Below are 22,785 nucleotides of genomic sequence, written 5' to 3' on the forward strand. Positions count from 1 at the left end.
CTGCTATTCATCATGGATATCCAGGTTCCCAACCCTTGCAGGCTTATGGGAAGGGATAGTGCACATCCCCACACCCTGAAGTAACAAGGCACTGACCAAGGAAATGCGAGTGGAGGTGCTGTGTACCACCTTCACGTGGCAGCATCTCAGATGCCCGTGCTCAGCTCTGCACGGCTCTCTTCCTTTGTGGTGGAGTACAGGGAAGCATGAATTTACACAGAGGCCCACAGTAGGTGCAGGATATTTATTAAACAAATAAATGAACAAAAGAGTATCTATCAAAATCATACCTTTAAAGGCTTAATTCAAACAACAGCTCTTTCTTTTCAAAGCCTCCCCTTAGTTGGCAATAATCTTTCTTTGCCCATAATTCTCTGTACCTCTACTGCAGTATTTTCTACTACATCATACATCTGTGTAAGTACAGCTCTTTCCCTGCCACCGGACCACGAGAGGCAGGGGTTCCCTCTGGCTCACCTCTGCATCCCCACACAACAAATGCCACTGCATGTGTTTCAGTGAGCTCGGCTTATGAAGCTAGCTTTACTGAGCTGTTGACTTGGATTCGTCGATTTCCCTTTCAGGAATTTAAGAAGCTTTCACTTCTTAAGTCTCCTAGGTTGTTCAGTAATTGAACAATAAATAATTTAAAAATATTTCACTCTCAAACACACCCTCAATAACTGCATGGGAGCAACAGTATGAGCCTGGACTGGGGAACGTCCCAGGAAGAAGTTGAAATACGACGAAGGTAACAAGCGTCACCGCGTCCAATGAAATGAAATGAGGCCCCAGCAACCTTCTAATCATTGCCACATTAAAAATGCATGATGCCTACAGTGGATGTCGGCATTTCAGGCTGAGATATTAAAAAAGATAAAATGCAGCTCCGGTTACTGCCCAGGTTCACTCTGAGAAGCGGCTCAGAGAAACACAAAAGAAAGGCCACATCAGCTGCACAGACAGGATGCACACCTTTGATGTCCCGCATAAGCTGGACCCACCCTGACACCTTCTGTGTGAGGCCAAAGGGCCTCACCTTGCCCCGGAGAATCCCACTCCACCTGCCACTCTTTCCTGCTTCTGGAGGCCAGCAAAAAAGGGGGTCAGCTGCCTGTTCATTTCAACTGCTTTCGAGGGAAGGGTCTCGGAGGTAAAACCCAAGTGGTAGGCTTTGTGTTCGCTTGCTTGAAATTATAAAATATTTCAAATGATATATCAAAATCTTCAGTTAATAAAACGTCCATGTACCCACTGGCCAGTTAAGAAATAAAATACTGCAGAGTGTCTCCTCTCTCTCCCACCTGCTACCCAATCCCAGTCTCTTCCCTCCTTCCCCAGACACAACCACTATCCTCAATTTGGATTTCCCTGTAGGGTTAGACAGTACTATGAGAAGCTCTCCTTTTATGAGGGACGACAGATTCATCAAAAAATAAGATGGACTTGGCCAAGGAAGGGAGAGAGGCCACAGGAAGTTGACTGAGAACGTTCTCTGATCCAAATGCTCTTCACAATATCATAGTTAACCTTCACCAGAACTCTGCAAGGGAAGAATTACGCTTGTGGGGCAGATGAAACCTTTTTAAAATGTGGTGAGAGAGAGGCAAAAGGTGAGACTGGATACGTACAGGCTAGACCATGGGTGCTGTATGTTTTGTCATTCCGCAACCGAAGAACCATATGTACACACGTAAGAGTGTGTGTGTATATATGTATTAATCACGTTTATATATACACACATGTATACAATTTCCTAGTGTAGTCACGTGTTTTAAAATATAGCAGCTAATTTAGTGAGCTGTATCTTGGAATACCACTACTAATTCTCTTGAGGGTAGAAATGATGGGAGTTAAACCTCAGGTGCTCGTGCCCGGCATGTGGCAGGTGCGCCTAAAAGATCAGCTAATATTACCTCTATACCCATGATTAGTTATAATACAGAGATGCGTTTAATATCAAACAACATAGGGGCGTACGTCTCACGTTTTAAGTCTTTTCTTACATACCGCATTATAAAGCTAACAGTGACAATTCACCCGACAGATTATATAACCACACGCATCCCTTTGTACAAAATTAAGGGTTTACCAAGCAGGTCTTCAAAGGCACAGAGGGCAAGGAGACAGGCCCCTGGTGGAGGCAGAAGGGAGGGACAGATTACAGAGCAGAGTAAGCAATGTGAAGGGAATGTCAGCTCAGGGCGTTAGGGGAGGAGGCGGAGATAAAGGGCCCTGGCTGGGGGCGCACCGCACAGGCATGGGAGAAAACGGCCCCGTGGGCTCAGGACACTTCAGGGAGCAGGATGAGCCATTTTAAGACGTTTGCTACGCCCAAGTGCTAGATGACTCCGGGGAGCTGGTGAAGTAGGGGCTGGGGAAGCTGGCGAAGACAGAGATGGGATAAAAGGAAAGACAAAAATAGGGTGAGAGAGAAATCTTGACCCATCCACAATGGAGACCCACGCTCTTCCAATATTTGCAGGTAATTTCTGGCATTCAGGGTACTGCTGCAAAGTGTAAGACAGTAAGAGCAAGGTGACTCCTTTCAGTTCTGATAAAAGAACAAAATAATATAGTTTTACCAACTGAACCAGAAAGGGCCACTTAGTCAGGATTTCAACTGCTGGCATTTCTTCAGAGACATGACGGACATGTACTAATCACCTCATATGTTCCACACAGCCTGAAAGGGCCTTTACATACATCCCAACATTTAAGCGCCACAGCAATGCCTAGGTAGTGATTTCTTATTCCAGTAATAATAGTGATAATAGCTAGTTTGTTGAGCATTCAGTATATGCCAGTTACTGCATGAAACACTTTACATACATTACCTCAATCACACTTATTAATAAGTCTACGAGAAAAAAAATGATCTCAAATAAGCAACGTAACTTTACAACTTAAGGTACTAGAAAACTAAGCCCAAAGTTAGCAGAAGGAAGGATATAACAAAAGTCAGAGCAGAAAATAAATTGATACCAGAAAAACAAGAGAAAAAAGAAAATGTTACTAAGATCTATTTTTTGAAAAGATAAACAAAATTGACAAATCTTTGGCTATATTATTAAATTAATAGATTATGACCTATTAACTGATAAAAGGAACTCATACAACTCAATAGCAAAAAACCCCCCAAATAACCCAATTTAAAAATGGGCAAAGAATCTGAAGAGACTTTCTCTGAAGAAGACATACAAATAGCCATCAGGTACATTAAAAGGTTTTCAACATCACTGATCATTAGGGAAATGCAAATCAAAATCAGAATGAGATATCACTTCACACCTGTTAGTATGTCTATTATCAAGAAAGACCAGTTATCTGTTCCCATAACTGCAGCTCAGCAGCAGGAGAATCACCCAGATAGGCCCAGTCAATGTATATAACCGTGGAGATAATAAAATAAATGTTTTAAGCTACTATGTTTTGGGGTAGTTTGCTATTCAGTCATGAATAACAGAAACAATCATCTACATTGCTTTTCCTTCAACCCTTTATTTCTTTGTATTCGTTAATTTCTCAAACAATCATAGAATCTTGTCGTCAAAATAAACTTAATTCACTTGAAATCTTGAAGAAAAAAAAGAAGTTTACGAGATAAGTACTGTTATCACCCTTATTGTGTAGATACAAAAAACGTGCCCAAGGCCATACAGCTCATAAATAAGGGAATTTAAATTAGGGCTTTTTAATCTATGAGCTGAAGACTTTCCCCCATATCTTAAAGTGAGACAGACTCAGATTCCAGTTCCAGGTCTATCACTTACACTTTGTGATTGCACTGATCCAGCAACTTCACTTTTTTCTAAACCTCATTCCCATGCTGTAAAATGGAGATAATAATGGTAATGACCTCACAGAGGTACTGCAGTGATTAAGTAAGATACTGAATGGTACATGATAGACTCAATAAATTTCTACGATGACAAGGCCAATAACGATGGTGAAACAGCACGCTGGCCGTCCTGGGCCGGGTGGCAGGGGCTTCCAACAGTACTCTGAAATCAATGTGCCCACTCAGAGTTCCCATTCCTAGCGGCTGGCAATAACAAGTGCCTTGGGAATACAGTAAAGTTCAATACTCTTTAAAAATACCTTGTATATTTCCCAATGAGGCCCTCCTCAGAATTTTCAGAAGCACAGCAATGATTAAACAGGCCTTTCTCTGAGGGGCGTTTGCCTGATTGTCACCCTGTTAGACTTTACCAAACTGGGAAACTCTCACAAACCCTCCCCTACTGGCCAGCCAACCCCACCGTTGACTCTCTGATACTGTCGTTTATTAAGCACCAACTGTGTAGTGGGATCCATCACAGAGAATACCTTAAAATGCAAGACAGTTGTTTTACAGATAAGAAAAGGGAAACGCAATGGTGAAGCCAGGTTAGGACCCAACTTCATTTGATTCCAAACCCCATCCTTTTCCACTGACAGACTCAGGAAAGACAATCCCGGACGGAATGTGTGCCACAAACGCCTATTTGGAATCTACTACATGAAAGGCTTAATGATAAATACCAAGAAAGAAAGGGGAATAAGACCTCCTGGCCCATAACGATGACAATGATATAATTATCATAACAATACTTGTTAACAGTTATTAACTGCAATAATAACAATTAATTGTAGCTAAATTTTTTGGTGACTTAATGTGCCAGGAACTGTGTCAGGTATTTTTCCTGAGAATTCAATGCTCTCAAGAACATGCTAACATTACCCCATTTTTATATATGCAGAAACTGGTTTAGGGAGGTTAAACAAGTCGCCTCAGGTCACACAGCTAATAAGAGCTGATGGCACGTGCTGACTGCAGAGCCTGTGCCTTCCCCCCCACCCCCCCACCCCCCCTGCCCCGGGTCACGCCACGCAGCTTATGGGATTTTAGTTCCCAGACCAGGGATGGAACCCGGGCCCTGGCAATGAGAGCGCTGAGTCCTAATCACTGGACCGCCAGGAATTCCCCAGAGCCTATGCTATCAACCAATAGGCTTGGCTAAGTGTTGGAGCCCCTAGATGTCTTCTAATTTGAGCCAGATGTCAAGTGATGGAGGGACCTGAAAATCTGGGTCTTAGCTCCAGCCTCTACCGTAGGACCCTGGTCAGGCGACTAAGGCTCTTAGGGGCTTTAATTTCATCTAGAAAACAGGTCTAATAATACCCACCCAGCCTACTCCTGGAGGCTAATTACTAAGAGGTAAAGACGTCATAATTACTGTGAAAGCTCTTTGGGGAAAACAACAGCAGCAGTAACAACAACAGAGAACACTAGAAAACCACAAAGGATTACTTCTGTTTAATGAGCATAAGGCCTGGAAGACACTCATAATAAATCCCTCCTAAAGAGCAGCCCCAACCTAATTAACGTTCATGGAGGCACCACCTGGTGGAGGGGCACCGTCCTGCGTGGCACAGAGACCTGGGTCTGAATCTCCCTCTGGCCCTGCCTGGCCATGTGTGACCTTGGAAAAGGCACCTAACTTTTCCGGGCCTCAACTTCACAGGTGAACTGTGATAGATAACATCTAGAAAGTACATACAAGTCCCCAAAAATATCTTCATTTTATTACTTTCATTCACCCTGAGACCCAGGGTGAAGTTCTGATGTGATGGACATTCAAAGAGAATCCAAAGATTATGGTATTTTTTGGAGGGTTCCAAGATATGTAAGACAACTGTGGATCAAAACTCAGATCTTCCATTTACCAGCCACGGATCTAGAGCAATTTCTATAGCGTCTCTGACTCCGCTTTCTTAACTGCAGTAATACCTACCTGATAGAGTTATTGTGTGAAATGGATGAAAAAACCCTATAATGTGCCTCACTGTGCATCTGGCTTACGCTGCCTGTTTATGAAATGGGAGGTACCACCCCTCACTCCAAAGCAAGTCTCACTTCCTTAGTTTGCTATATTCTCTTTCCTGGGAGCCTAGCTTCTTCTCTTCCAAGATCTTTATGCAAGTTATCTTCCATGCCAAGAATCCAGAGCAGCTTGTGTTTGTCAGTTTACCCTCATGATCTTCGAGAAATCTTCAGGAGGACAGCCTGATACATGTATTATTATACTATAGTTATACAACCTAGCCCAAGTTCCCAGTCCACCAAGCTCCATCACAATTCCAGGCCTAGCCTGCCTCTTTCAAGGTCAAATACAAGTGTGACCTCCCAGGCAAGCTTGTCATTCACTCTCAATCTCTTGCAATGCGCGGGTTCCCAGCCTTATGTAATCTGTTGTTATACACCCAGTCCCCAGCGTTGAGCCTGGCACATAGTTAGTGCTCAGTAAAATGCTCATTGCATGTAGTGAATTCTCCTGGAACAAGTCTTCTTTCTTCCTTCAAAAAAGACTCAGCATGGGTCATGGGACAGGGATGAAAAAACAATGAACTATAACTGCAATAATAAAGCCATGTAATACATGTCATAAATTATAGTGCCGGCATAGAGGGGCACGTGATTAATTCTTTTATACTATCCTACACATACTTCGTAGCACAAATCACACTTTCACAAATTTAATTCCATTTGTTTTTAAAATTACAAAAATAATTCATACACTACTACAGAGACATATAAAGATAAAAAGTATTATGTCTTTCCTTTTCTCCAATCATCTCCTTGAAACCAGCAAAGTTAATAATCTGTAGTGTAAACTTTCTCTATGCTTAAAAAAATACACACACAAATAAGGATTTCTCCCCTTTTCTCACTTTTAAAAAAACAAATGTGGGGCTTCCCTGGTGGCGCAGTGGTTAAGAATCCGCCTGCCAATGCAGGGGACACAGGTTTGAGCCCTGGGCCAGGAAGACCCCACATGCTGCGGAGCAACTAAGCCCGTGCGCCACAACTACTGAGCCTGCGCTCTAGAGCCCACGAGCCACAACTACTGAGCGCATGCCACAACTACGGAAGCTCACGTGCCTAGAGCCCGTGCTCCGCAAAAAGAGAAGCCACCGCAATGAGAAGCCCGCACACCACAACGAAGAGTAGCCCCTGCTTGCCACAACTAGAGAAAGCCTGCGTGCAGCAACGAAGACCCAACACAGCCAAAAACAAACAAATAAATAAATAATTAAAAAACAAATGTGGTATTACATTTAAGACTCCATGGCTTGCTTTTTCCTTACTGAATAAAGATAGAGAAATTCAGTAAAATTAAATCTAATTATTTTAATTGTGATTATATTCCATAATAAACTCTACCACAATTCATATAACTATCCCCCTACTGAGACACTTCCAATTTTTTACCACCAAAAACCAGTGCTGCAATAAATATTCTTATACATAAGCTCTTACGTGCTATCACTTTATCTCTGGAAGGATACATTCACAAAAGCAGAACTGTCAAGGGATTGGGTGTACATTTCAAATTTTAATTAATATTGCCATGTTCCTTCCCGAAGAGGTTGGTTGTAGCAAGTCACATCCCCAACAGCAATGCAAACATGGAAGGGCGGAGCTCTCTATAAACTCATCAGCACATATATGTCATTCTTCTTCTTCTTTTTTTTATAAAATTAATTAATTAACTTATTTATTTTTGGCTGTGTTGGGTCTTTGTTGCTGTGTGCGGGCTTTCTCTAGTTGCGGCAAGCGGGGGCTACTCTTCGTTGCGGTGCGCGGGCTTCTCATTGAGGTGGCTTCTCTTGTGGAGCACGGGCTCTAGAGTGCAGGCTTCAGTAGTGTGGCACGTGGGCTCAATAGTTGTGGCTCGTGGGCTTAGTTGCTCCGCGGCATGTGGGATCTTCCTGGACCAGGGCTCAAACCCGTGTCCCCTGCATTGGCAGGCGGATTCTTAACCACTGTGCCACCAGGGAAGCCCTGTCATTATTCTCTTTAATTCTTGCCACGTGGATGTGAAAAACTTGACTATAGTAAGCCTGAGTAACTTTTTGTAATTTTATTGTCCATTCACATTTCCTTTTCTGCCTGTTTACACAATTAGCCTGGTTTCCCATTGCTTGTCTTTTCCCTATTTGTAAAAAGACTGTCTTGCATATGGGATGGCAATCTTTGTCGCAAGTATCTTCTCCCATTTGTCTTTTTTTTTCTGGCCGTGCAGCACGGCTTGCAGGATCCTAGTTCCCCAACCAGGGATCGAACCCAGGCCCTTGGCAGCGAGAGCACAGATTCCCAACCACTGGACCACCAGGGACGTCTCTCCCACTTGTCTTTTAACTTTCTGTATGGTGTTCTTTGCCATACAAAATATTTGAAATTTCAGATAGTCAGATATACCAGTCTACTCAAAAGACTTTTGGGTTTCCTGCCTTGCTTCTACTCCTAAACCCTTCTAACGTTCAGTATTTTTTCTAAACATCGAAATCTTTAATCTAATGCAATTCATCTGTTCACACAGCAGGAAGAAGGGTTCTAATGTTATATAAAGTATGTCCTAAACCTTCTAGTATTTAGTTCAGTTTTAGTTTCTTTTTAACGTTTAAATACTCAATCCATCAGCAATGGGTGTATTCACATGGCATGAGGAAGAGTTCTAACTTTATTTCCTTTCTGCTGTATGAAAACACATTGCTTATTTAACATGGCCTGTTGTAGGTACCCATTCAATATCGGATAAATCAATGAACACATGGTAAAACTTGGATGGGGCAGGTTAGGTTTCATAAGAGATGGTAACTGAGCAGCAACCTGAAGAATAAATAGTTGGTTAACAAGTCAACTTGGGGTAAAGTATGTTCCAGGTAAGAGGTAATGGCCTACCATCAAGGCACCATCAAGTACCCAGAGGTTAAAAAGAGACTAACTTGGGGCCTTGGGTCTCTCCAGAGCTCACCATCTTCAGTCTAGAACCAGGCAGGTGAAGTTTAAAAGCACTGCTCTCCGTTCCTGTCCATCGTCATACTGGGGTTCAGATCGCTTTTGCCACACCAATCCATAAAGCTGGCAACACCTACCCTGTGACCCTGAAAACAACCTGTTTTAATTTTACAAGACACCGTGTTATTGGGGGATAAGGGCTCGATTTAGAGTCCAGAGTCTGTTTTTTCTGAGATACAACATCTACTTGATTGTGAGCAGTTATTTCACATCCCTGGGCCTCCATTTCCCCATCTGTTCCCACCCACACTCCCTGCACTGGTCTATTGTTAAGATTAAAGGTAACACCCTTGGAGGCAGAAAGCCCTGTGCACAGTTTTTTAAATTGCCTTCCTCCATACCACTTTGGATGATTCACTACTCTGATGTGTCAAGGTCATTTTGAATTTGGATTTGTTCTTTCAAAGTTCTAGCCAAGCTTCTGCAAGAATCTGCCCCAGCCCCTGTGGTGCTATCTGGAAACTCAGCGTGCAGACTCCCATTTCCGCAGCACTGACAAATCCATTAACTAACAGAACCCCGAGAAAAGATGCCGCAGAGTTCCACGAGGCTATTACTCAGCATTTAAACGGCACGTGACCATCACTCCATTATAGCAGAAGCAGAAATGTTCCCTGTCCTGGCTCCATTATTGAGGCTTCCTAACTGCCAGATCAAATACACATCACACTTTGGTTTGTTGATGGCTTCTGAGGTAATTTCAGATCTGGCCCCTAAAAAGGCTAGAAAGGAGACAAGCAATTCCTCTCCTACTCTAGTCTCCCACAGCATGAGTGCCCATCATCCAGGGGAGCCAAGTGTTCTTATACAAAGATGTACTTTAAAAATATGGCTCCAAAAAAATATATATAGCTTCACATTTTACTGTTAATTCATCAACTTTCATCAAGCACCCATACTGAGATACAAAGATTACTTAGGTCATTATGTTTGTGGCCTTGGGTGCGTCCCTTAGTTGTTCTGAGCTTTAGCTTCTTGGTTAATAAATTACGTGGAATTTAGGGGCTCCAAAAGCCCCTAAAATTGACTGAAAAATTCTGCCTTGCAAGTTTTGTTTTTAATTCAGAAGAAGATCCACTTTTCTCAGATTATAAAGGGATCTATGACCCCCAGAAAGTTCAGAATCACAGAGGAAATGTTAGCTGAATCCAAGGACAAAGCTTCCTACCCTGGACGGGTGCAGAGAGTCCAGCGAGTTGAAGGAAGGGCAGCAGCACACGTGCACAGACGAGATCAAGGGGGCTGGGCTGGCCTCTGGTTTTGGTCACTGGGGAAAAGCATTACTTGTTGGGTCCCATGAACTCCCCCTTAGGCTATGTATTCTGCATTTCAGGTTGCGAAAGAATCTTCATCTCATTTTATAACCACTAACTCATACACAGACATGGTAGGGATAATCTTTTCTGTTTCCTAGATAATAAACTGAGGTCCTAAGAAATGAAGGGGCTTGCTAAGAAAGGTGCAGCTACTTCTAGCCCGGGCAGAGGGCACATCCCAGCTCTCCTGGCCTGGGCCACTCCGCACTGTGCACGCAGCACAGCAGCAATACAGCGAGACTGTTCTCTCCATCCCAGAACTCCTGGAAAAGGCATCACTCCAAGGGCAGACGAGTAGGAGGAGGAGGTATGCAGAATCACCCACGGGCCGGGTGCCGCCTAAGTGTGCCGTCTGTGATTGAGAATGCACACACACAAAAAGAGTTGAAGAAGAAACATGGCCAATGAGTATTTTCTTCTTTTAGCTCATTTGAATTTTCTACAGCAAACATGTTAATACACATTATACTTCCACATGGGAAAAAAAAATCAAATAGAAAATGCCATTTAAAAAAAATCAGCCCCAGGTGTTCCAAAGTAGCAGCCCCCTGCAAGTCTCCACAGAGAAAAAGTGTACGTTAGATCAATTATCGGAGATGTGGAAGAATACCCTTCTGTTGTCTGTGAATGCAAGCGACAAACTGTCCCTGCAAAGTCATCCTCCGACAGCCCCTGAGCGTTCTGTCTTACAGGATTGATCACCAATGAAAAACACTTCAGAATCAAGTGTTGCAACTTGCCTGATTTACATACCCAAACAGGGCATAAGAAAAATCAATAAGTAGTTATCTTTCCGGGTTAAAGACTCAGCTCAACGTCCCTCCAGTCCTGGAAACAGACACTTTAGAGTTCTTGTCCCCTCCCAAACCACAAATGGAATTCAACTCATGGACGACTGCTTTCTGGAGGTTATCACAGAGCATGGCTGCCGTAAGATGGTGTGTAACGTGAAGAACCGTGATGGAGCTGCTTCACGCGTGACACCCCAGGTGGTCGGAGGAGCGTGTATGAGAAAGGGAGGGTTTAAGCAAACCTGGGGAAAATGCCATACACAGAAATAAAACCAAAGACCCTGGCTTTCCTGCAGACTCTGACAGTTTAAGTGAAATATCTTTATACAGGAAAAAACAATCTGAATTTGATGAGATATAAACCATCCAAGTGGTCAAAATGCAGTTTGCAACAAAGAGGCAGCAAGGTATAGGCAGGCTGTAGAATCTTAACTGCAATGGTCTGTTCAAAGGAGAAAGGTGGTCCTGAAAAGAAACTACAGATACTCACTAACCTGAATCCTTAAACAGTAAATAGGCTTACCGAGAAGGACTGAAAAACACAAATGGGGGGTTACATATCTGTGCCTTTAATTAATGAGATTTAACTTAGAAGATTTGAAAGAAAAAGAGAGAGAGAGAGGGCCCCCATTCCACTCAAGGAGCATGTGTCCCTGGAGCAGGAAGACTCATGCCAACGTGCTCTTTCCCTGCTCGCAGAGGGCACCTGTCCCTGGGCTAAGGGTGAGTGGCTTGAAGATGGTGTGTGTGTGTTTTCAATACCAGGGCTCCTACAGGAATGCCGATACTATGTAAAAACACTGCATGAGTTATATTTTAAGTGCACTTTACAGGCCATCCAAGGATTTTCAAGGCTTATTTTGACCCCATAGGTTACTTTCCATTCATGCAGACTTTAAAATCTAACCTCAAATAAAGTGTGCCTATAGGTAACTACATTTTACTTTGCAATAAACTGTAAGGTCAAAAGTGCAGAAATCACTACTTATCCTGTTCATCTCATTACCCACTCACCTCTCTGGCACTTAATAAATAGTTTTGACTGAATAAATGAAACGCCAATTTTCAACTCCACTAACCTCAGTTGAAGGTATACCTTCAACTCTTCAACTCTTAAGTCACTTGTCATGATCTGTCATCTATTATCTATTTAAGTCCAAATGCCCTAAAACATAGTAACCACCTGTGAGCCAAGAGTGTCTGTCAATCCCTTCCAGCTATATGCTCAATATGTGCTTAATAAATGAATTGCTCATATATAGTTTTTATAATTAAAGGCCTGCAGTTGATAACGTGACAGAGTAACTTGTACCAGGCTAATGCTCCTGTCATTAACATTGATAAACGATGGACAAAATATAAAAAATAACAACCATTTGAAGCCACTGGAGAGCAAGCAAAGGCATGAAGAAACAGGCAGGGATATTACCCTTCAAGGAAGGGAACGATTCTGGGGAAGACCATCTTTAACTGGCTTTTCTCCTGCTGGCAGACCTCAGTCCATGCTGGGCAAGGAGAACAGAACTCCAGCAGAAAGCGGCATTTTACTGAGCTAAGATGTCAGAGGTCAGGACTGCGTTAGCAGCTGGAAACTGAGTGGGGGGATCTTAGAAAGGTGGAAGTCAGAGAAAGGAGAGCCCGCACATCTGTATATACTCTCCCTTCAAACCCTTAGGCTGACCCTGAACTGCACATGCATGAATGCTATTCCAAGAAGCCCCGTGGAAAACAGCACCTTAGAGCTGAGCTGGTTTCAGCCACTTCCCAATGCTGAGAAAAGGATGGAATTCAAGTCCTACAAAGTTAGCAGGGCTTGGTAAACACTGTGGGCTGAAGTCCCAGAGGATCATGCCTTAGGAGCATGGAGCATGGAGCAGGACTAAGGGTTACATCCTAGGACTATGAGCAAAACTAAAATAAACTCACCCTAAGAAAGCCTTGTACAGGATCAGGGTGACGGCGACCACCCGCAACTTAACTGTGTACTAAAATAAACACACTTCATAGAAAGATAACAATCTAGAGTCTCTACAACATGTAATTCACCACGTCTACCATGCAAACAGAAACTACTGGACACGCAAAGAAACAAAAGACACGTAGCCAAAAATCAAGAGAAAAAAGTCAAGGGAAACAGAACCACAGACAACCCAGATGTTGGATTTAGTATGTAACAACTTCAAAAATAAACATTACAAATATATTCAAGAATCTACAGGAAAAGTTGGACAAAATGGGTGTAGAGATGAAGAACTTCAGAGGAGATAAAAGTTCTACAAAAGGACTAAATGGAAATCCAAGAACTAAAAACTACAGTATTGAAATAAAAAATTAATTGGGTGAGACTAATAGCAGACTGGAAAGCAGACTGCAGAAGAAAGAAGCAGTAAACTTGAAGACAGATAAGTAGAAATTATCCAAACTGAAGCACAAAGAGTATAAAGACCAAAAATAAACAAATAAGAGTCTTAATGACCTGTGGTGACAATATCTAACACAAATGTTACTGGAATCTCAGAAAGATAAAAGAATATAAGAATAAATAAATACTCTGAAGAAATACTGGCTAAAAATTTTTCCAGTTTTGATTAATTTTTTTGCAATTAACTGTAATTATAATAATTATCACGGATTACTATGTCCCAGTACCACATTAAATATTTTATATATGTGTCCCAATTTTCACAAAGTAGGCACTACTGCCCCATTTTAGGAATCAGAAAACTGAAGCTTGAAGTGGGGTGGAGGGCAAGGTGAAGCATCTTGCACTTATCTCCATGGTAGTGGATCTAAGATGACAAACTATGTTTGTCCTGAATCTCCCCCCACGATTTCAGAAAGCCTCAACTTGATGAGGATGAAGGTAATCACCACCACCACCATTACTGGGTCTGAATCACACATGTTACGCTTCACAACAGTCCAATGAGGTAGAAACTATCTTTCCATTTTCAGAAATGAAGAACCAATTGCTTGAAGTGTTCTCTGTCCACAGGTTCCCTGCCACCAATCAGGGGCTAAATCAGCATTTGATCCCCAACCTGTCTGAACTAATCCACAATAAATTAATGAGGGTGTGCAGCAGGCATGTTCAGCCTATGTCAGAGAATATATTGTTTTAAGGGCATTGTTGTTCATGTATAAGTCATGCTGATTACAAAGGACATAGTAATAGGAGTGAGCTTGGAGAAATACTTTCTGGGTAGCCCTAAATGCCAGCTCTAGTTTGTATGTGAAGTAATAAACCTGCTCCTTTTCTAACTGGCCCGTCTAGCACTTTCACGCTACAGGATTACTGCTTGTTTCACTTGTCTGTCTCTCTTCACACGTGAGGTACTCCAGAGCGGCATGCCCACAAGTTTTGCACCCCACTGGATCCTCAGTGCCCCATTCTGGGTCGGCACTCACCTCTGACAGTTAATAATCTGGCAATTCTGGCTCAGCAGCTTTGGGATCATAAAGAACTAAGTTTCAAAACTTGTAGCTACTGACGAGCTGTGTAAGTAATTTAAGACAGGTTTAAACTTAAGCTTACTAGCTGTGTCAGTAATTTAAACCAGGTTCCTTCACCCCTCAATTGGGGATAATAATGTCTTCCATGCAGGACTGTTGAGATGATTAAGTGACAACAGGCACCTGGCATATAGTGGGCACTCAACAAATGGGGGCTATAATTTATTACTTCTATCAAAATTGGACCATTAAGGTACAGAAACACGTTTTTTATAGTCACCTTTAACAGACTATTTTTGCTGTTCATCTTGAGGCTTTAAAAAAACCCCATACTACTGGTTGTGGAATGAGTGCTCGCAATTTCATTTAAAATGAGTTACTTTCTCATGAAGCATGCTCCCATAAATTGCAAGCAAACATTATAAAATATTAACTCATTTTAAAAGTGAGAACACTCATTCCAGACCAGCAAAACGGAGGAAGTGCATACATACGCGCACACACGCACCCCAGACAGCCTCTGATTTCAAGTCACAGAGTGTTTGAGCCTTGAATACAAAAACTGTCAATTCCCAAAGAGCCTGGAGTTATAAGATTATTCTGGAAAGAGACTTCAATTTTCTAAAGGCAGTTTAAAAAATTCCTCTGGTTTTATCCCCACATAATTTGAGGAGTAATACTCTCTCCTGGATAAGTATACCCCCTTTTGGAAAAGCCTCCTTCCTTGACCATTCTGAAGAAACCCATCATTTTGATTTGTTTTCACCTCTTAAGAAGTAATGATGGAATGCAAAATGCCTTGAAGGTCCAAAGTAATTTGTTTAGACTTTGCTCAAATCACTACAACCACCACCAAGAGCATTTACAGTATTTCTATCTAAAGCCTTCTACTTCTGAGGGCTTAGATTTATTTATTTACTTATTTATTTATAACAAGCTCACTTTAATTCAAAAATTTTTTTTAAAAAGATCAGATTTTCATCCACAAACTTGGAAAACAGCAAAAAGGAGAAAATTTTCTAAACACAGACTATGTTCTCTGTATACCTCTTGACATTCTTTCCATTAAAGTTCTAATCTATTTTATCTCTATTCATCCTTGTTAAGAAAACTTTTCTTCCCACTGAAAATCACAGGATTAAAAATACCATTACAATTAAGACTCTAAACTTAATTACCAACTCTACTTAGAATTCACTTCACACCATACCTTTAAATTTGAGAAAATGTTAACTAAAAAAGTAGCTAGGGCTTCCCTGGTGGCGCAGCGGTTGAGAATTTGCCTGCTAATGCAGGGGACACGGGTTCAAGCCCTGGTCTGGGAAGATCCCACATGCCGCGGAGCGACTAGGCCCGTGAGCCACAACTACTGAGCCTGCGCGTCTGGAGCCTGTGCTCCGCAACAAGAGAGGCCGCGATAGTGAGAGGCCTGCGCACCGCGATGAAGAGTGGCCCCCGCTTGCCGCAACTAGAGAAAGCCCTCGCACAGAAACGAAGACCCAACACAGTCAAAAATAAATAAATAAATTAATTAATTAAAAATAATAATAATAATAAAAATAAAAGTGGAAAAGAACAACCTTCTTTCTAAAAAAAAAAAAAAAAGAATTACCACCTTAAAAAAAAAAGTAGCTAAAGTGAAATTACTTGGATGCAAAAACATTCCCTTCCTATCCACTGATGAATTTAGCACTTTACCTTAAAAATCTTAGATTTCATTATATACAATGAGCTATTTCTTAAAATAGATAAATTATCAAAATGAAAATTTGGGGTGAACATCACACTTTAATTTTGCTTTAAATAACACAAATGTTCTTGTAAAACCACTCACTACATAATTCTAACTGAAAATGAAAGGGGAATAAAAGAGAGGGCAGTGAGAAAGCCAAGTGCTTCCTTTCCTGACGCGAAAAGGCTATGGAACCATTTATGACAATCCAGCTGTATTTCAGAAATATATACTTGTAATCAAATTACATACCACTGTCATTTTTTTATTCGCTAAAATTAAAGGATTTAAGAATCCAAACTTTCAGACTAACAATGTTACAGAGATTTCTAATGGGCACCATGTGTCACTAATAAGCTAAAATGTATTCCAAATATATCTTGGCATAAATTTTAAGGAAGCCACCATATAGTAATAAATTACACATTTTGATTTGTGCAAAAAAATTTATTATTTTTTCAATCACAGAAAAAGACCCAGTAGCAGGAATATCCTGGGTCTTTACTGCCAAGGAAAAGTGTACGTGTGTGTGCTTAGATAATAATAGTATATCTGTTCAAAAAGATTAATGAATTCAACTCAACTAAGCCATTTGATAGAAAAACAAATTTGGTACCCCCATGCTTACAATGAACCACATGACTCTTCCGTTTATAGAAGTATAGTGTGTATCGCTTTCTTTTTCAACAGCACTGAGATGCAGTAAGCTCTTTTTTCTCTAGAGACACACACTGACCTACACTGGACCCACCACATGCATACACATGCCCCTGCTCACAGGGGCAGAAATCCTATGACTGCCAGCCCTACTTCTACTGTTCTGACCTCAGGTCTCACTCAAAGACGGAGAGCAAGATGTCAGCTAGGGCTGCAGTCACCTGAAGGTTTGGGGCTAGCAGATGCGCTTTCGTGGTGGTTTTGGGCGGAAGACCTCTCTCCACAGGGCTGCCTGAGTGTCCTCACAACATGGTGGCTGGCTTCCTCCAAAACAAATGAAGGGGTTAGGGGGCACCTAGGTGGAAGCCATCTCTTTTATGAACTGGCCTTGGAAATCACACGGCATCACCGCTATTGCACTCTCTTCATTAGAGGAGAGTTGTAAGTCTGGCATACATTCAAGGCAAAGAGAATTAGTCTCCCTCTTTTGAAAGAAAGAGTCCCAAAGAATTGCAACATACTTTAAAACCTCTATGATGCTCAAGAAACTACTAGCTATTTTAAACATATATCAGGAGGAGAGAGGAGGAAGGAGGGAAGGAACACATACACCAAGAAAAACTTTCTAAATGACAATGTATTTCACAGTTTAACATTGTTAAGACTTCGAAACTTAGAAACAACACAGGAAAACTGAATGGCTTGGAAAATTTCCCCTTGATCCAAGTAGCTCACAGAATTCAGTTTTTTTCTGTTTTTTAAAATCTCCTCATACACAGTGGGAACAAGCAAGAGAAAGAGACAAATTCCCAACGCCCTTTCAAACTAAAGGGCTTGAAGGGAGATAATGTGTTTTTCCAATAAAATTTCTCTTATTATACCATTTACTAATTAATACTGATAAAGCTTATGTGCAAAAATAATAAATACATTTTAAGAGTAAGACCTTTCACCATTCTCCACCATCTTTCAAATCATTCTGGGGAGGTGGGTGGTTGGGTATTCTCATACTGGAAATACAGAAATGCTTCTTAAATTTCTAAAGAACATCAGATGGGTTTTGTGTCATAAGCACTGTGAGAAAACAAGAAAATTATGAAAACACACTGGGAAACAGATACCAGGGTTCATCCTCTTGTGGCTTCTTTGGAAGAGGCCAAAAGCCCTTGGACGGGAATGACCTGGATTCCACTGAGCATGTATCATGGAAAGATCTGCAACATCACTGTTTTACTCATCTTGCTATTTTTTAAGAATTAAATATCACAGTGCTGCCCACACAAGCTGATCAAAAACCTGGGTATACCGTAATCACTGGTGACTGCAGAAACCCTATCAGGCCCCAGCAGCTGCTGAGATCTGAGTTTATCCCCACATTTCCAGGTCACAGGAACGATACCTGCTATTGTGTCCCCTATCTGGGAACCACAAAGTCATCCCATGGATTACACTGCTGGGAGGGTACCTGTGATGGATTTATTCATGAATATTCATGACTAGTGAATATTTAACAGCCATTGACAGAAAGCTTCCTGGGGACCCATCAGCTGATAAGCGGCAATTCATTCCATGCTTGTTGAGCCCTGGCCAAGTGTCAGGTAGAAGACACGTCCACAGTAGCCGCAAACAGCAAAGCTGGAGTCAGCTAGGCTCTCCTTCCATTCCCTGCTAGCTGTGGCATCCTGGACAACATAGTCTGGCTCTTTATGCTTCAGCTTCATCATCTATAAATTGGAGATAATGGTAGACTTACCTCAAAGGCTTGATGGGCTTAACTTAGTACAGCATGAACACCCAATAAATGTCATGTCCTCCAGAGACATTCCCCTTAGTACCCTCCTCAAACTACATCAGATTTCTTCTTTGTACCCGGCAAGCTTTCCTTCGTAGTACTTGCCAGTTTCTAACTATAGCTACTCTCCAGCTTGATGATCTGATTAACATCTCTCTCTCCCACAGGACTGTAAAATTATCATAAAGGCAGAGATTCTGTCTGATTTGTCTAATATACCCAACACCCAGAAAAGTAGCATGTAATAGGTGCTCAATAAATATTTGCTAAGCTAATAAACTAGGCTGGCAAATTCACAAAATAATACAAAGATGAACCGGCCCTCATCAAGGAGTTCCCAGGCCACTGACGCAGTCCTCAACTCTAGCTGCATTTAGAGTCACCTGGGGAGTAATACTCTTGTAATCCCACTACTGGACCCTACTCTGGAGCTACTCTTGGAGTGTGAGGGCTCAGGGAATCCCTGTTTTTGTATTCTAAGAGCTCTTCAGGTGATTTTATTACTTTATTTTTTGGCTGCATGGTGCAGCTTGTGGGATCTTAGTTCCCCGACCAGGGACTGAACCTGCGCCCTTGGCAGTGAAAGCGCGGCGTCTAACCACTGGAGCGCCAGGGAATCCCCCCTTCAGATGATTTTAATGAAAAGCCAGGATTGAGACTCACTGGTCTAATGCAAGAGAGACGGGCTGACAATTACAATACAACGGGATGTGTGCTCTACAGCCACAGAACTTCCTGTGATGATGGAGATACCCTGTGTCCGCACCCCCCAATGCTGTAGCCACAGTCACACATGACTAATGAGGACTCAAAATGTGGCTACTGAGATGGAGGGCCTGAACTTTAAATTTTATTTTAATTAATTTAAATGTAAAAAGCCATGTGTGGCTGGCTAGTGCAGACCTAGGGCAAAGTACACACAACAACCCTGAATCCAGGTTTCAAAGGGGAAACCTTTGGGGGGGATTCAAAGCTCAGTCAGCTGCGGCCCCCCCATCCACAGGAGAGTATCATCTGGGAGAGGCAACGGCAGCCAAACTCTGCACTCACCCCTTCATCTCTCCACCTGACATACACACAGGGACAACCTCTCCCCACTGCCACGTCCAGGACAGCTGGGACCAAGGAAATGCTTTAAAGAAGCACATCCCCAAGTACAAGAGCCTTTGTGTGAGCTGCTGAATGACGTGGTCATTGAGGCCAAGGGAAGAAATGTGTCTTGAGTAAGGACACTTGGAAAAGAAAGTCACATGGAGCCCCGAGCAGAGTAAATATGGCAGCACTTCACAGCTGTAAATCAGAAGTCTCCCTTTGTGACTCACAGGCAGAAACCATAACATTATGGAGAACTGACATTTATTCCTTAGGCAGATAATGGCTCATTAAGCTCTTTATAAAATCAGACTGGTCCAACGTTATTTGTAGAAAGACTGAATTAATATAGAGAAAGCACCCATGCTATTGACCTACCTGCCATTTTTTCTCATCTACTATGTGTTAAGCATGTACTACGTGGCAGGCAGTGTGTCAGGGGCCTTAAATATTCCCTCATTTTGTCCATACAATACTCTGTAAATTAGATATTATTTTCTCATTTTATGGTGAGGCAATTTAAGACTCATAGAAGTCATTATTTACTTACTTATTTACTTACTTACTTATTTATTTATTTATTTAGGCTGCACCAGGTCTTAGTTGCAGCACGCGGGATCTTCGTTGCGTGCAGCATGAGGACTTCTTCCTCGACCAGGGATCGAACCTGGGGCCCCTGCATTGGCAGTGTGGGGTCTTACCCACTGGACCACCAGGGAAGTCCAAGACTCATGGAAGTTAAATAATTTACTTTAACAAGTAGTGACAAAGCTAGGATTTAAACTTAGATCTACTCTACACCTAAGTTTCTTTTTTATAAAGTCTGTCTAGTATTCTATTATATAGATATACTATTGTTTATTTAACAAATCTCCATTTTCTGTTTTACCAAATCACAGTCAACGCTTCAATGAACCTACTTGTATATAAAGCATAATACACACACATACATATAGAGAAGTACATAAATCCTAAGTGTAGCATTTGATGAATTATCAAAAAGTAGACTTAACTATGTAATACCCTCCAAATTAAGAAACAGAACAATACCAGCACCTCAGAAGCCCCTTGTGCCATCTTCCAGTTATTTATCCCACTCACATCCCCTATTAAGGGCTACCACCTCATGGGAGTTCATTAGAAGGAAGCTAAGACATAGGTTATAAGTTAGGTATATAATTTAGGCCAAGACTTAAAGCACCATTTGGTCACTACATAACCAGACAAATACCATTTATCTACCTTAATTAGAAGTTAGGGTTTTATTGGATATAAAGAAATTAGAGACAGGTCTCCAGGAACCAAGGTACAAAATGTGTTAATTAGGATTACAGAGTGCCCTAAGCCTGGGGCTTTAATGAAGACAAGAGACAACTGATTCCCAGCTCTGACAAGAAGAGGAGGACCAGGAAATACCCTATGATTTTATCACAAGAGTGAGTATAAATGTAAATAAAATATAAAACATATAAAATATAAATGTATTGCATTTACTGAACTGCCATGAGGTGGTAGAACTTTTACAGATATTAACTACTTAAGTCCCTTCAACAACCCTGTAATATCACGATCCCTGGTTTAGAGAGAAGATGGAGGTTCAAAAAAGTGAAGTAACCAGCTCAAGGTCACACTGCTGGTTAGAGGGAGAGAAAGGGTGCAAACCCACATGCATACAACCTCAGAGCGTGCCCTTTCCATTGTACCCCCCTGCCTTCCCTTCCCAGGTGTTCTGTTACAGACAACTGATCTCTTAGAGACCTGACCTCTGGGAAAGCGAGCTGGTACTGCAATACCAATAACAAAAGATGTGAGTCAGAGACCTTGAAACTCATTTTATGTTTGTAGGCCTCTCCCTCCCTGGGGCGCTGGAACCTACCATTTCTTGTGGTTACCTACTGTTTATCTTAATTCGGTTTATTTCTTCTTATCCACTGACAACATACTTTTCTCTCCAAGATGACAAAGTCTCTGACCAAAGCTAAAACATTTGGTGACACAGGTTACCTGGCCTGCCCTGAGTCAGCAGCAAAGACTCGAGTTGGCAGGTCTGTCCAGGTCTCTCCCTTTAGCCTCGTCCCCACGTGTCCCCTAACTTTCACCCCACGCTTGTCACCAATACGGATTTTCAAATGTGTACAGGTACACTTCAGATGGAAAAGATCCTCATGTGTTTAACTGAGGCCACCGAATTACGTCTGACCAACCACACAGAGATAATTTTACATATCTCCTATGTCACTTGTGGCAAAATTACCTATAACTCTACTGAAGTTTTTCACTGTGTAATAAAACCCACTGCAACTAATGTTTTCCCTTCTTTTTACTTGGGAAGCAGTAACAGGTTTGGACTGACAGAAGAGACAGAAAAAAAGAGAAAAACTGAATTTCTTTGACTTACTTGTTTTTCCATTTGTATCAAGTTTTCCAGAAACTTAGCATCTAACAAATAACAGAAAAAACTGCAGACAAGGTACGTAATTGGCGTTATCTGTGTTGGTAAGTACTTACCTTGACCGGAATTATATATTGCTTTTACAGACTTCTTAACTTTCTGTAAGGCTGTTCTATCTTGGTCTAGAGCCTAGAAGAGAAAAATGGGGGGGAAAAAGATGTTGGAAAACTTGGTAAGTTAAAAAAAAAAAAAAAAAAAAAAGGAACGAAAGAAAAACTCATTCATAACTGCATTTGTTGTGCTGAGCACTGCAGCAACAGCAAACTGGTATATTTATCAACGATGAACCCCTTCAGAGACACCAAGTGCCCAGGATTTGAGTAGTTATATTTTGGGGATAAATACAGTCATTCCACAAGCTCAACACTGGGTGAAATGGATAAGCTGGTAGTCAGTCGGTAACCGTGCTAAGCTATGCACAGGAAAGAAAATATAAGACACCTAAGATCTGATTCTTTCACTTCGAGAGTTTACAACCTGGGAAGGGAGAAAGGCCAACATATGACATGAATGACACCTTCCCAGGGAACAAAACACATCTTATCACCTAATGGTAATTTCAGCCAGAAAGAAAACACTTAAGGGAGTGTGATAAGCAAGAGTGACCCTGAAGAGCTTCTCAAGCTTTTAAACTTGAGGATTCCTTTTAGTTAAA

General features: G+C 41.7%; 1 protein-coding gene across 9 annotated transcripts in view; it reads right to left on the minus strand.

Moving 5' to 3' along the window:
* ASAP1 (ArfGAP with SH3 domain, ankyrin repeat and PH domain 1) overlaps positions 1-22,785 on the minus strand; it is a 352,675-nt gene that overhangs the window by 126,179 nt on the left and 203,711 nt on the right. For all 9 annotated transcript variants that reach the window (XM_082434069.1, XM_082434072.1, XM_082434067.1 and 6 more), the window contains one exon: positions 22,187-22,259. In XM_082434069.1, coding sequence (XP_082290195.1) covers positions 22,187-22,259 — 73 coding nt within the window. The remainder of the gene's footprint in view (positions 1-22,186; positions 22,260-22,785) is intronic.

Source organism: Balaenoptera physalus, assembly GCF_965194825.1.
Source record: "Balaenoptera physalus genome assembly, chromosome: 17".
Taxonomy (NCBI): Eukaryota; Metazoa; Chordata; class Mammalia; order Artiodactyla; family Balaenopteridae; genus Balaenoptera; species Balaenoptera physalus.